This window comes from Melanostigma gelatinosum, assembly GCF_949748355.1.
Source record: "Melanostigma gelatinosum genome assembly, chromosome: 14".
NCBI lineage: Eukaryota > Metazoa > Chordata > Actinopteri > Perciformes > Zoarcidae > Melanostigma > Melanostigma gelatinosum.
The window spans coordinates 21958962-21972850 of record NC_136647.1 but is presented as its reverse complement, the minus strand read 5'-3'; the positions used below and the strand labels follow the sequence as shown (position 1 = coordinate 21972850).

Sequence of the window (13889 nt, the reverse complement as noted above, 5' to 3'; positions counted from 1 at the left end):
GAGGGGAACATATTTTTTCTTGCCCTTGCTATTGCAGGGCTTTCTAACACCGGCTCCGTCATTCCGTGTCTCTCAAGAGCCTGAAGGTCCCCACTTAGTTTAAAGAGTTATTTGTGCTTTATGTGAGATAGTGAACGCAGTAGCTGTGTTGTATATTAACTAGTATGGTGCAGTGTCATAGTCTCCCTGTGCTGCCTTGTCTGCTCTGTATTGAAATTTCTTTGAGCAAAAGCATTGACAAGGTCAACTGTAATTCCAAAGGTTTACTGCCAGCAGCAGAGAGATTAACAGAATTCCCATGTTGGAAACTATGTCAGTGTTTCTTGTCCTTTTTTACATTTGTTCTCTCACTAACTGGATATCAACGCATGTTAGTGATGTAGCCACGCTGTGTTGAAGATAAACATGTGTACGTGTTTACTGTGCTGATCAAACGTGGTGTAACAGGGCATTCTATTATAATTACACTAAGCTCACTGGCGGGAAAATAGCCCTAATCCTGAGCATCTAAGATTAGCATGACAGCAGACGTCAGATGGCCCAGTATGACAGGGTTGTCTTTTGTTGTCAGATTTAGGTCAGCCGCTTCAAAATGGCCTTGAACTGTAATTGACGCTGATGGGCCAATCTTGGTTAAATGATTCTATTCTATACATTGCCCTCTTAAAACCACCAACCTCTTTTTCTGCTGCCACTTAATTGTGCATCCAGCTCCTAATCCCAGCTCATGTCCAAGTGCTACCTAGTCGCCCTTACTGTCATGACAACCTGTGGACCTTGGCCACCGGGATGTATTTCCTCCTGATTAGAAGCGTGTTGCTTTGTTGTTTTTGGCCCTAGCTACTGCTCTCTGTGAAGTATTTAGGCCGCTGGCCATGTGGGTTGCCATGGCCTTTCGTCATAATCAAGGGCTGCTGTCCTGTTGTGTGACCTGCTATGTCGGTCCACTCAGCGGACACCAAAGGTGAGGGCAGCATCGGGAAAGGACACAGACAGCATCTGAGGCGAAGGGGGAAGCTCTGTATTAATTAACCTTTATGGGACGCGGCCAGGACTGTCGGAGGTGTCCTGTATCCACGGAAACCACGCTGACAGGGTTCAGAGCAGAGGTCTCCCAGGGCAGCGCCGCTGACACTGTCATGGCAACTGGCACAATGCTCACCGCAGTGTCACCGACTCTGCCCTCCTGACAGTGGTGTGGTGTGACAGGTGCACCTGATCCTTAAGCCAGCCCACCCCTCGATACACACACACACTTGACAGTCAAGTACAGCTTGTCTGTCAGCCATATCTTTGCTGTAATTGTCCGCTGCCTTTGTACTGTACCCTTAAACACGAGTCAAATCAAGTCAAGTCCGCTCATGTTTTGCTTTTGTCTCTGATTTGAAAACAATTCAGGCTCAAAGGAACTAAGCTTTTTGAGCATTCACAGCTGGCCTGGTGTTAATAAACACCTGAGACTGAGCTGCTTGTCACTTCATCTGTGCGAGTAGTATGCATGCACATGTATGTCTTCATGCTTGTGTCTAGGCATGCGTGCTTAATGCTTACTTGTGTGCATGTGAGTGGGTGGGTGACTCCTGCTTTGTGTGGATGCTTTGCATCGTTTGAGATGCTGCTCAAGTGCATAAGGAGCAGGAGGTGGGGGGGGGGTAATCCACTGAAATGACAAGCTGCATAAGAAATTATTCACAGCTCTCACAAGGCCCTTCACTTTTGAAAGACATCGCTGTGAGGGGCTTATAGCTCAAGACCTGAATGTTTTCAAGGTAGTGGGCTTGCATTTTCAATTTGGATCCAATCAGGCCTGATCTACATTCGTCGTCTGCTCGGTGGCTGTGAGGGGAGAGTGCAGAGAGGAGAGGGAGCCGTGTGCAGTCAATCTGAAATGTTGCTAAGTAACAGGGATGGCAGACAAGGTGGTGAAATGAATGTCATATAGTGCTGTGTAAATCCCTGCTTCTCACACAGTTTCTCCTTTTTCTCCTCTTTCTCTCCACCCCCCCTCTCTCTTTTCTCTCTCACTCACTCCTATAGGTCCCCCATGTGAGATCTGCAAAGCTGAAAGGCGCCACTGACGGGACCACAGCCAGGTCTTACGACAGACATCCCAAACATCCAAAGCCACGGAATGTGTCAACATCTTTGTGGCGAATTCCCGCTGACTTCTCGCTTGCTACTCGCATAAGCGTGGAGCTGGACCTTCTGGGCTCCCACAGTGTTTAAAGGCATACAACAATGCCTGGGAGGCCCACCTGCCCCAGATTGCCTCCAATCATGGTTGCTGTGTCATCACAGTGCTGACTGTGCCCACTACCGAAAGGGATCGCATCTGGTCAGCGCATCCTCCGGCCCACTGCAGACTCTCTTCTTTTTGGTATTTAGGAAGTACATGCCACTGTCAACCAGATGAGCTAGTGGACATTTGTTTCCTAGTAGCAGTGCTCAACCATACGAGGGGATCCTAGTATTGAACATGACTCATGGGGAGGAGCCTGGCCCTGAGACACACAAGGATTCAGCTGTTCTAACTTATCTGGAAGGTTTACTGATGCATCCAGTGGTAGCCGGGCCTGGGGCCACGGTGAGCGGGAGGTCTGAGGCTGCCCACAGCAACCAGGAGCAGGGTGACAAGGTGGGCGGGCCTTTCCAACTGCCCAATCATGGCCCCACAGCTCCCAAAGCTGGAACTAATGGGCCCACACTGGGTTCTTCACAGCACCTGAAGAAGGCACGCCTACTACGCTCTGGAGTCTGGAATGATCCAGGGACCCAGAGGATGACTTCACCCCCAATGGAGCTGAATGGCCAAGTGGGAGGCCTGCAAAATGGAACACTAGAGGGATCTCCTCATGCCGGGGAAAGCACCCTGTTGGCGTCCCTGCTTCAGTCATTCAGTTCACGGCTTCAGAGTGTGGCAATGTCTCAGCACTCTAATAAACCCCCCAGTGAGTGTTCCTCTCCATCCAAGGCACCACCTGCGGATAAAGAGCCACTTCCTGTGTATGGGACAGCCTCTAGCCGCTTGAAGGGCCTGATGAGGAAGAGCAAACTTCAAAATCACAGCAACACACCTTACAGTCGCAGGGGACACAGTCAGGACAGGCCCCCAGAATCACCTCGGTCAGCACACAGTGCCACGCCTCCCTCTGCCCCCACTACTGCTGAATCCGTGTCCTGTGCTGATCGTCTGAAGGCGGTGGCCAACATGGTGAAAATCCGTTCTAGTCCTGCACCTTCACCCAAGCCCAGTGTGGCCTGCAGTCAACTGGCCCTGCTGCTGTCCAGCGAAGCCCATCTCCAGCAGTACTCCAGAGAGCATGCACTCAAAGCCCAGCTCTCAGGAAGATCTGCCAGCGAGAGACTAGCTGCTATGGCAAACCAGCAGTATGGCCAGGACAGCAGGCCACCTAGTGTGGGAGGGACTCTGCCTGGAGCCTCAGACACACTAAGCTCCTTAACAACCCAAAATGGAATGACAACAACAGCCACAATAACAACAGCACTCCCTCGAACGGCACTGTCCAGTCCACAGAGCCCCTCTTTGCTGCATGGCAACAGTCAAAGATCCCCACCCACTCCCCCACATGCTCCAAACGCCACTCTGAGCCAACCACCAAGGGAGAAGCGAGGCTTTGACTCACGTCCAACCCGTCCCCCGCAGACATGCAGCAGCTTGCTGCTGCTGCTTCTCAACAACCACAACAACCAGAAGCAGCTGACCAAGAATGGGCACCTGGAGGATAGCTGTGGCATTCTTCCGCTAAGCGGCTCATCTTCAGTCACATCGGACAGCGAGTGCTCGATCCAGGAGAGGAGCCTGACCAAGGACAGCAGTGATGCAGAGAGTTCCTACTCGAGTTGCTCTCCCATTGACCTCTCCATAAGAAGCCGGGTCAGTACACGAGACACAGGGCCCAAAACTACCGCCCCCTCTTCCTCCTTCTCCTACTCCTCTTCCACCTCTAACTTCTCTTCTTCCACCACTGTGTTTTCCTCCACCCCAGTCGCATTCTCTCCCCGAGCTTCTGCTCAAACCTCCACCGCAACCTTTTCTCCATCCTCTACTGTTGTCCCCTCTATTTCCACTGCTATTTCCTCATCTTCCTCCTCCTCTATGTCTACCTCCTCTCTGGACAAACTAACAGAATCTTTAATAAACAAGTGGAAGCCAGAGCCACCCGGATCAAAGCTGTGCAAAAACAAGGAGCCTGAAATGAGCCAGGACCTAAAATGCCACTCTAAAGTCACACTTATGCAGCTTCTTCTTGAGCGCAGAAACAATGAGATGGTTAATAAAGGCGTAGGTAACCCCGATTTCCCTGTTGATATAACTATGGCCACCATGGCTCGAGACCAACCAAAGGGACTCGAGCCCTGGGAGGACACCAGGACAAAAAGTCCCATAGATAGACCTGTAGCCCCAGCCCAGCCCCTCTACTCACCACTCAGCCGGGACACTAGTGCTGCACTGTCCCCGTACTCCTACCCCTCCCCCCATGTCCAGTCCAGCCCATTGGATTTGTGTAAATCTAAAGCCTTCCCTGCTGAGAAGGCTTCAGAGCCTGCCTTCAGTGCCAGTAAACTGTTACAAAATCTGGCTCAGTGTGGCACCGCCTCTTCCTCCCCACCCATCCCCTCCAGCAAAGGGCTTGGTCAGGAGCTAGATGCCAGCAGGCCCCTTGCCCTATTGGAAAGGCTCAATGCTCCAATCCACAGGACCACCACCACTCCACTCTCAGACGGACCCTCCGGCAGTGGCAGACCTTTCAGTCAGAAGGAAGCTTCTCCTCCTTCAACGCAGATCGAGAACCTTCTAGAGAGGCGCACTGTGCTGCAGCTCCTTCTAGGAACGGGCTCGGCTACTGCTCCAGTCGGCCGCAAAGATAGGCCCAGTGGCAGTGGCAGGAGGAGTGTGGAGGTGGCAGGGGGCTGCTATGAGAAGAGCCCTGGTGCCGCCCTCATCTGTAACAGCTCCAATGGGTCCCCTTTGAACGTAAAGGTCAAAACTGAGTTTGCTGGGGAGGTGGGACCGTCCTTGGCCATGTCTGAGGACTCTGGTGGCAGAAAGAGACCTAGTGGCTACGAGAAGAATAGCCCCCTCTCAGATTGTCAGCCAGACTTAAAAACAGAACCACGGCCTGCAGAGGTCATAGCAAAATATGGCCTCCTCAGCCAGCTACTTAAACAACAGACTGCTACCTACTATACCAGTTCTGCTATGCAGGCTGAGTCACAGCCCAGGCCGGTTAAAGAGGAACAGAGGGAGTATCCAAGCCCCAGTCCTAAGAAGAGACGCCTCTGTTCTGGCCGGACTGATAGTTTGAATCATACCAGCTGTCCAAGAGCAGTGGACAGTGGCGACATAAACATTTTTGCATCTTCTGCTGTTCAGGAAGAGCGTGACCATCAGAGGAACGTGAAGGAAGAGGAGGCTCCACCGAGGAGTCCACCAAGTGAAACCCTCACCAGAGAGAGTCGGGGCTTCAATGTACTCAAACAGCTGCTGCTCTCTGACAACTGCCTGAAGGAGCTGTCCCAGCAGCCCCGGGGGACACCCAGTCCCTCCGTCCTGCAGGCCAATGGGAAGGCCAATGGCAGCATTCTCAGTCAGGCCGCCCATAATCACAGCTTCCTCCACCTGCCGAGCTGGCACCCCCATGGTTCCCTTAACTCAGGGCTTCCGAGTAATCTCAGACCACTGCCCACCCCCCCTGCAGGTGACAGCCCTATCCGCACCCCCTGGAGCCGCCAGCCAGCTCCATGGCCAGTGGCTCAAAAATGGGACCCGCCTACTCTAGTCAAACAGGAGCCCGAGAGCCCTGTGAGATGGAGTAGTCAGGAGATTGAGGAGGAGGAGGAGGAGGAGGGTTGTGACTCAAACCCGGACTCTCCACGGCTCTCGCGTTCCAACCCCATCCTGTATTACATGCTGCAGAAGGGCAGCATTCAGCTGAGGAAGGAGGTGCGGGATCAGGCAGAGGGAACCCACTCTATGGTCAGAGTTAAAGAAGAGCCAGTCAGTGACATGCATGCTTATGAACACAGTCTGAGCTCCATCCCGCGATCACCGAACCACAATGACAAGCACAGCCACGAGAGCCAGGGGCTGAGCCACTCATACGAGTAGAAGTTGTATCAACTACAGAAAAATACAAAGCGAAATTGAATTCATTGACTTTTTTTTCTCCTTTTTTTTAATGACTTGCCAAATTGGTTTGATGGGACAAATAACAAAGACTGCAAACATGATCTTTTTTGTTTTTTTTGTGGAATAGAGCAAGTTTCAATTCAAATGCATACTTGCATTGGTTCCTCAATTTTACATAGCGATGTCATGGAGTGGTACAGAACAGGTCTAGCATAGCGAAATGTCGAATTGATTCAAGCAAAACTACACAACAGTCACAAGTTGAACCTTTCTCATCAGTGATTACCATTCACTGCATATTTCATTTGGTCAATTATGAAGTCGTCCTTTAAAATTTGGTCTTGTTTTGCACTTTTTATTTGTATCTGAATTCTACACATATCACTATTCCATGTCCCCTTTGTTGCCGGCCATAAAACATTTAGGAAGACCATTTCAGGCAACATTTATTATTGATGACTCGAAAAATGTTAGCGCTCAGTTCAGTGGACATTTATTTATTTTCTCCATCAGAACATTTTCAGATAAGACAGAGACCCATCAATGTTAGATAAGATTCCAAATAAAGCATTCTAGTGCAGACACGGCGGTCTATTACCACAATGCACATGATGAATTCATTCAAAGGAGGACCTTGAGAACTATCCTCACTGCAGTAGCTGCAGTGAGGATAGTTCCATGATGAATGCTTCACACTGTGGTACAACTACCAGAGAATAGTCATAATTCATTGAGTTACGCTTTCATTTGAATTGAACGTTTTAATATTCAACAGTGCAAATTCAGGGCGTTGTGTTTGCAGATTGTGCAGTTTTGGGCAGATGGGTTAACAGGGCACGTGTGGTGCTCACCGTTGAGCAACTGTATGTAAACAGGTTTCTGGAGCAACAGCTAAAAGGCTGAGAAACGTGTCTCACCACCACTTCTCTCTCCAAGTGTGAAGCACATTGCTTTTTTGCTTTTGCTTTCACGTGAAGGACCACCTAGAGTTTGCACTATCGAAAGTCGAGTCCTCTGCGTCCTTTTCCAGAATCATTTAATGGCATGTAATAAAAAAAGAAAAGTCAATGTTGTTATCCGTTGAGAATTTGACAGTTTGTGATTCTTTTCTTCATCTTTCTTCAACTGTTGTGGTTTATGGACATCTTTCTTTTCTTTTTGTGGCAGCCTCTTAACTCATAAAATGTCAAAAGAATTGCATGGTAATTAAGAGAAGACCACGGGTACATCTTTGTTTTCCAAGCAGCTGGATATGTGTACCTGCCCCCCAATAACCACCAGGACATGTGGTGTCTTATCCAGCTCCTTATTTTGATTGTACTGTATTCTTTTGGGTTAATGTCACACACTGCTTTATCCATCTAGTCTTGTGATCTTTTTAATACATATACCTATGAAGTACGTCTCTTCGATTATTAATACATTTTCACAATGGTTAAATATATTTGTGTAAATAGTACTTTCAGTATGAAAGATGACTATTTTGTAATGTTTAAGAAAAGATATTACCCTAGTTTTTAATGCCCTGATATGTAAATATGAATTATATGCGTGTGTACATACAAAGGCAGAGGATGCTATGCCCATCTTTTTTTGGTTGGTTTGTTCTTTGCATGTGTCTCTATGTGGTAACTGATAATCTATCCTGCGCTGTGTTGTGTAATAATGTCTGACTCTCCTCACTGCTGCCTGTTGCATGCAGACGCATGGGAACTACCTGTGTATCCCTACTGGTGATGGGGCAAAATGTCAAGTCTTAAAAATAGGTCTTTTTTATCACAGAGAGAGGTCCGTTTAGAATACCAACAGTCCCTAAATAACCGCAGACTGTCGAGCAAGTTGATTCTGAAATGTGTGAAAAATAAACGTGCATTGAATATTTTTGTGATTTTCCTTTTCTGTTACTGGTTAACGAGAGCTCTGTGAGAGAGCTCGGGGCTATAGTGGGGGATTTACGTACAATCATAGATCTGCAATGTGCATCTGAGAAATACATTTGTAGCAGCAAATATATATATATATATATTAAAAAAAAGATGTTTCATTTTTTCATGTGAAGACCTGAAACATAATTTCTTTTTTTTGTTTATGTTTTCATTTTTTTGGTGTTCATTTGCACTGATATCTCAAAAATAAAGTTCTGAAATGCATGACCTAGTATGAATGTGTTCCTCTTTTTCTAGTGTGCGATTCAGAAGTGTGTTGTGTTTTGGGGCTGTGTATATTCGATTATAAGATGTTAAGCTAAAACACATTTATATTCCTCGACATTATTTGAAATGATACGTGTTTCACTATATTCTCCTGTCCAATGGTCATGTGCAGCCTACTCCTAGTTCATGTGAGAGGTCACTTTAACAGTTCAATGATTAAACACATTTATTGACGTGGTGCATGATATGAGTTTAGAAATGTGACAAGTCTTTGGTGATAAAGTAAAACATAGGCAGCATACTATCTGACTTTCCTCACAAGAAAGAATAATGTTGTTTAAAAGGGACATCAAAGCCAAACGGCACTCTGTGGAATCAAAGACACAGTTGGAGTGGAGTGAGAGGATGTCCTGTATTTGCCCTGAAACGTCTGCTTCTGAGTTGGCTGCTGTTGTCTTACAGTGCTGAGTCTTAACAAAGGCAGGAAAGACGGTGAAAGGAGGGAGGACACGAGGTCACCAGATGTACACTGGGTGCTCGAGGACGTGCCTCACACGACCAAAAGCTCTTTTATTCAGAACCACAAATCGACGTCGTTGCACCGTCACTTCAGAACCTTAATTCTTGTGTTGCCCGTTTTGTGATCATTTTTCTAGACTAAAGAAAAAAAGCCCTTACCGTGAGACTCCCTAAAGGTGAAGATGAGTTCACGCTAGCACTTCCCCTCGCACTGGGTTTTGAATATGAAGTCCAGGCGAGTGAACAGACGGCTTTTTGTCTGAGCTGCACTTTTAAAATCGCAGCGCAGTTCATCAGCCCTGACTTCCCTTTTTATTTAATACATGACTGGCTGCACTCTCTTTAAACTCCTGCTAACCTTTCCCCTCCGTGAACTTCTCTCATTTCAAAGATTCTTATCGAGGCTGAACCGCCAGTAACCCCTTGATTTCCTCTGAATGCTGAAGCAGGCGGCAAACATGAGGGAGGGGGTCGCAAGTTTAAACCGAGTTCAAGGTGTGAAACTTGACAATCGGCAGTTTGTCTGTGGCTTCTCTCTTTGATTTCCTGACCTCAGCATGAAGCCAAAAGAATGTGAGCGCCGCACACCGGGCCACCGATGACTCAACTAGAGGCCAAGGACTCGCAAGTCCCACAACAGGCATTTCATAGTCACGAGGCCTTTCCCACCGTTACAGATGCTCCTTCTTCACACAAACAACCCTAATGGCCGCACTTAACGCACTGGAGCAGAGGCTCATGCACGGGAACACGTGGACTGTTGATAACCACTGTGCTTAGACCTGAGTGTTTATGAGAGACCCTCTTGTTGAGGTGCTTTGTTTATTCACATGGAGGCCATACAGAGCTAACTGACACTGGTTGTCATGGTGATTGGTGGGATAAATATGCTCACAGATGTTCAATCACCGTCTCCTCATGCCGGTGTTTGAACTTTGAGCACATGGTCTGACCTCACATGTTATGTAAACACACACACACACAATGTAATTAGCATTTTATGGGTGGCGTGACCCCATTTGGAGTGTCACAAGGGCCGAATGGTTTAATAAAGTGCTAAAATACTTTATTCCAAAAAGATACCAGGAAAAAATGAGAAGAATCCCTCCGTACTGTGACGAGAAGTAAAGCCGCTGCAGTGGCAACGTGCATGAGAGCCTCGAGCGCCTCAGTCAGACAAACAATGAAGAAGTTAAAGCAAACACCTGGGGGAAGCTCCTGCTCCCAGAAAGGAGGTCAAACTGCTTTCTTTTTCCAACCTTGTACTGGTTTCCCCCAGTGGGGCTTGTGCTTTTGAAGATGTACCTCTTTGTGAAGTCTGTTCCTTAACTCCCCCCCCCCCTACGGGGTCACGACCTTTTGCCCCCCCCCCCCCTCCTCGCCCTGACCTGGCTGATCCTGTTTCCCGGGACAGAATCAACTGTTGGCCTGCAGCTGTGGCACTCACCCTCCTCCCTCCCTCCCTCCTCCCTCCACACACACGTACACACATACAAACCAACCACGCAACACACCAGCAGCCCCCCCCCCCCCCCCCCCCCGCATTACACTCAGACCATTCTTCTGACATTTTGTGTCAATAACAAGTGGCAGCATGGCTTAAGTCCTTTCTTTTGCTGAATACCTGATAGCCTCTTGACCTGCTACTTCCCATGACCTCATACATGAAGCGGTCATTAGTCATACACGACTAATGAGCTTGATGTGCAGAAAGGGTGGAGACCACAGGTCACACACTCAAAAGACTTCTTACTTGACCAAACAGCCCATTGACGTGAAGTGCAAGAATTTACAGGTTTTTTCAGTTGCTCAGATCAGTGTCAGCTTGAGGGATCCCTGGCTGACACTGCGTGGAAGAACACGGGTGATGCTTGCCGTGTCAGATGAGCACGAGGGTAAATGTTTTACAAAGTGGCTTAGGGAGAAGTAACGATGTCGAGTCTCCGGCCTGCCAATGTCTTCTGCTCCTCGGAGGTGGATCTCTCTCTTGGGTAAGTCTTCTCACAGAAGCTCTGAAGGTTTTGATTCCATGCTTTCACTCTGATATCGACCTGTTTATTTAGGCCGAGAGAAAGCGGCAATGTCGATGATTGAACTTTAAAAAAATCTTCAGGAAATGTATTCACCACCAGTTTCCTGTATGTTTTATCACATGACATGACAGCGGTTGATCTGAAGGGTCATGAACTTTCCAAGTAAACATTTCTCAAAATCCCCCCCCCCCCTCCCAGTAGAATGAGTGTCAGTTCAGTGTCAACCGGTCTGGCTGAGACCAGCTCGGGATGTGAACTTTGTGCTGCGGGGGCTTAGGCCCATTTAGGACATACCATGCCAAATTGAACTCGTTTGAATTTGTGCTCTGATGTTCCACTCAGCGTGAAGTTATGCAGAGAAGTAAATAATAATGCTGCATCTGGCATTCAGACTCAAAAAGCATGTGAAGAGCACTTAACACATTTGAGCAATCAAATTGTAAGATATGAGGAGGGGACAGAATTATGTTGTGATGCTAAAAGAGCAGCATGAGAGCTCTAATGAGCAGTCTTTGTCATCTGACTGTTGGTATTGCTCCTGTTCGATTCATTGACTGTGTTCTTAGCCATGCTAGCAGCTTGCTCTATGGAGTCCAGACTGATATATCTCAACAACTACATGGATTGCCATGAATTTTTGGTAAAAACGTTCATATTTCCCCTCAGGATGAAATATATTACCTTTGGTGGTCACTGACCTTCCCTTGGTTTATGACCAAATACCTGCAAAACTCACAACACTCCCATCGGCCTCAGCTATACTTTATGTTAAGTGCTAATTAGCAATCGGTAGCATGCTAGCACGCTAAACTAACATGCTAATCATTACACCTGATAAATATCAGCGTGCTAGCTTTGTCATAAAGTGAGCATGTTGCCATGTTTTTTGTTAGCATTGAGCTAAAAGCTCCACCCCTACAGAGCCAATAGCATGGCTGTATTTGACAGCTTCTTCTCCTCCTCTTTCTTCTTCTTAATGGCAGATGCAGCCAGGACGGAGCATCAGCCAAAATAGCGACCATTGAGGATGAGAAGTGTCCAGCATTCCCGATTAACTCTTTGACGTTTTCAGTACAGCATCCTGGTACTCATAATATGTTGTATTTTGCCATGTGGTCAGTGTGAACACGCTTATGCACTCAAAATAGCACATGTAATTTCAAAAGAATATTATATATAATATATATATAGGTACTTTGTTCTTTCAATTATTTTACACCTGATTTCTTTTTCCAAGGGTGCAGTCTACATTTGACACTGCTTTCAACCTCATTTGCACTCAGCACAGGTGAGATCATAAAAACATGATAGAAAAGAGATAAGGTCAGGATCAAAGACGCGTCTTCTCCCTTTCCTCTGCAACACTTTGGGAATTTACCTAAGTTCATATGGACAGATTCTGATTTGAGTCCTTAACCTTTAAAACAATCGAAAAAGATATGAAATGTTGTCTATTAAAGGGGACTGGTGGAAGTGGGGAATGTCTGCTATAATGAGAATTAGAAACCTGGAAAATGGCTGAAATCGTCTTAACGCTCTTGTCAGGACGCCCTACATCCTGCCACGGCCGGGTTTAACGACTTCATTCTTTACTGTGTCATAAAATCAATGCTCATATTGCACCGGAGAACGAGGGGAAAGGACCCAATCAGTGTTGTTCATAGTTAAATGAACTATGTATTATTCCAACAAAGTACATTGACATGTGTTCCCCGACTGAAACCTGTGGCGTGCTGCGATGCCTCTCAGGTACGCCGTGTTCACATTTTCTGTATCACATATTAACATCTATATGACCGACGTCCACGTCTGCATTTGATATTAAATATGAGGATCAGCGACTAAGATCTCGTTGTGGCGCTGTAATTTCCCCTGACCGCGAAACACACCGAGGCTTATCTTGCTTGTGTAAAAAGACCAAGACCTCATATATGGTCCCACGCTTTAGTCTGAAGAAAATAAGTGCTTTTCAGATGACATATCAGTTTTTATGGTTTCATGCTTTATGACATAAATATTAGCGGCATTGAACCAAACCTCTGGGGTTTGCTGCAGGAAAGCGGCTGAATTTGATCGAATACTTCGAGACTTCACATTGGACGACGTCAACAAGTCAGCCAGCAATCCTTATTGCATATCTGTACGGCAGAAACACAGAAGAAAAATAACTATTTAGATGGAAATAGTTTGATTGTAGTTTCAAAAATGCAGACTAAACTAAGCCGAGAAGGGTTTGACTTTTTAATAAAGGAAGAGATAGTGAATGGCACTACTTATGTTTACCAAGAGGTCACTTTTGACCACAGAACTATATTTCTGAAGTGGCATTTTGATCCGCCTCAAGGTTTATTAGTGGGCACCCTCTCTACAGGCCCACATGCTCAATGGATCCCCGCGTGGCCCTGCTGTCTGCGTTTAAACCCCGTGTCAAGAAGAGATCCGAACAAATATGTCAAATTTCATAGCGACTGTGCCAACTCATTTGAACGTAAAGCCATTACTGCATTACGTGACAGACTACACCCGTAAGAATTATCACGACTCAATTTGTTATAGTGACCAGCACAATGGTCCGCTCTGGAGCTGGATGATAATGGATGATGCTTTGTCAGCCACATTCAGAGACATGTAATTGCAGCAAGCCCTTAGTTGATAAAAAAGAATAAATCTCTTCAGTCACAATAACTGTACGGTATCCATCCGCAGCCCTGAAGCCCTGAAGCCCTGAAGCCTGGCCCGTCTCTAAAAACCCCCGGAGGAAAACATGGATGAAGAATAAAACCCGGCGAGTTCACAAACGGACTCAAGAGGACAGCGCAGAGGAGACGATCACGGATGCATTTCAAGATTTTATTTCCAAAACATTGTTGCAATATAATGTGTATACAGAGAGTCTATTCGGAATGGGTCTTATTAGAGTGTCGGTGACATTTGCTCAACACATTGTCATCCATTCTTTTTCTACACCTGTTTATTCTATCCAGGATCCCAGCAAACCAACTGAAGCATTCAAAGAGTGAAATAAAGTAAAAG

At 46.7% G+C, this 13889-nt stretch overlaps 1 protein-coding gene across 2 annotated transcripts in view; it reads left to right on the top strand.

Moving 5' to 3' along the window:
* Nucleotides 1-8290, top strand: part of nrip1b (nuclear receptor interacting protein 1b) — a 40746-nt gene extending 32456 nt beyond the window's left edge. For both annotated transcript variants that reach the window (XM_079283494.1, XM_079283495.1), the window contains exon 2: nucleotides 2038-8290. In XM_079283494.1, coding sequence (XP_079139620.1) covers nucleotides 2477-6130 — 3654 coding nt within the window. In that variant the 5' untranslated portion in view covers nucleotides 2038-2476 and the 3' untranslated portion in view covers nucleotides 6131-8290. The remainder of the gene's footprint in view (nucleotides 1-2037) is intronic.
* The last annotated feature ends 5599 nt before the right edge of the window (nucleotides 8291-13889 follow it).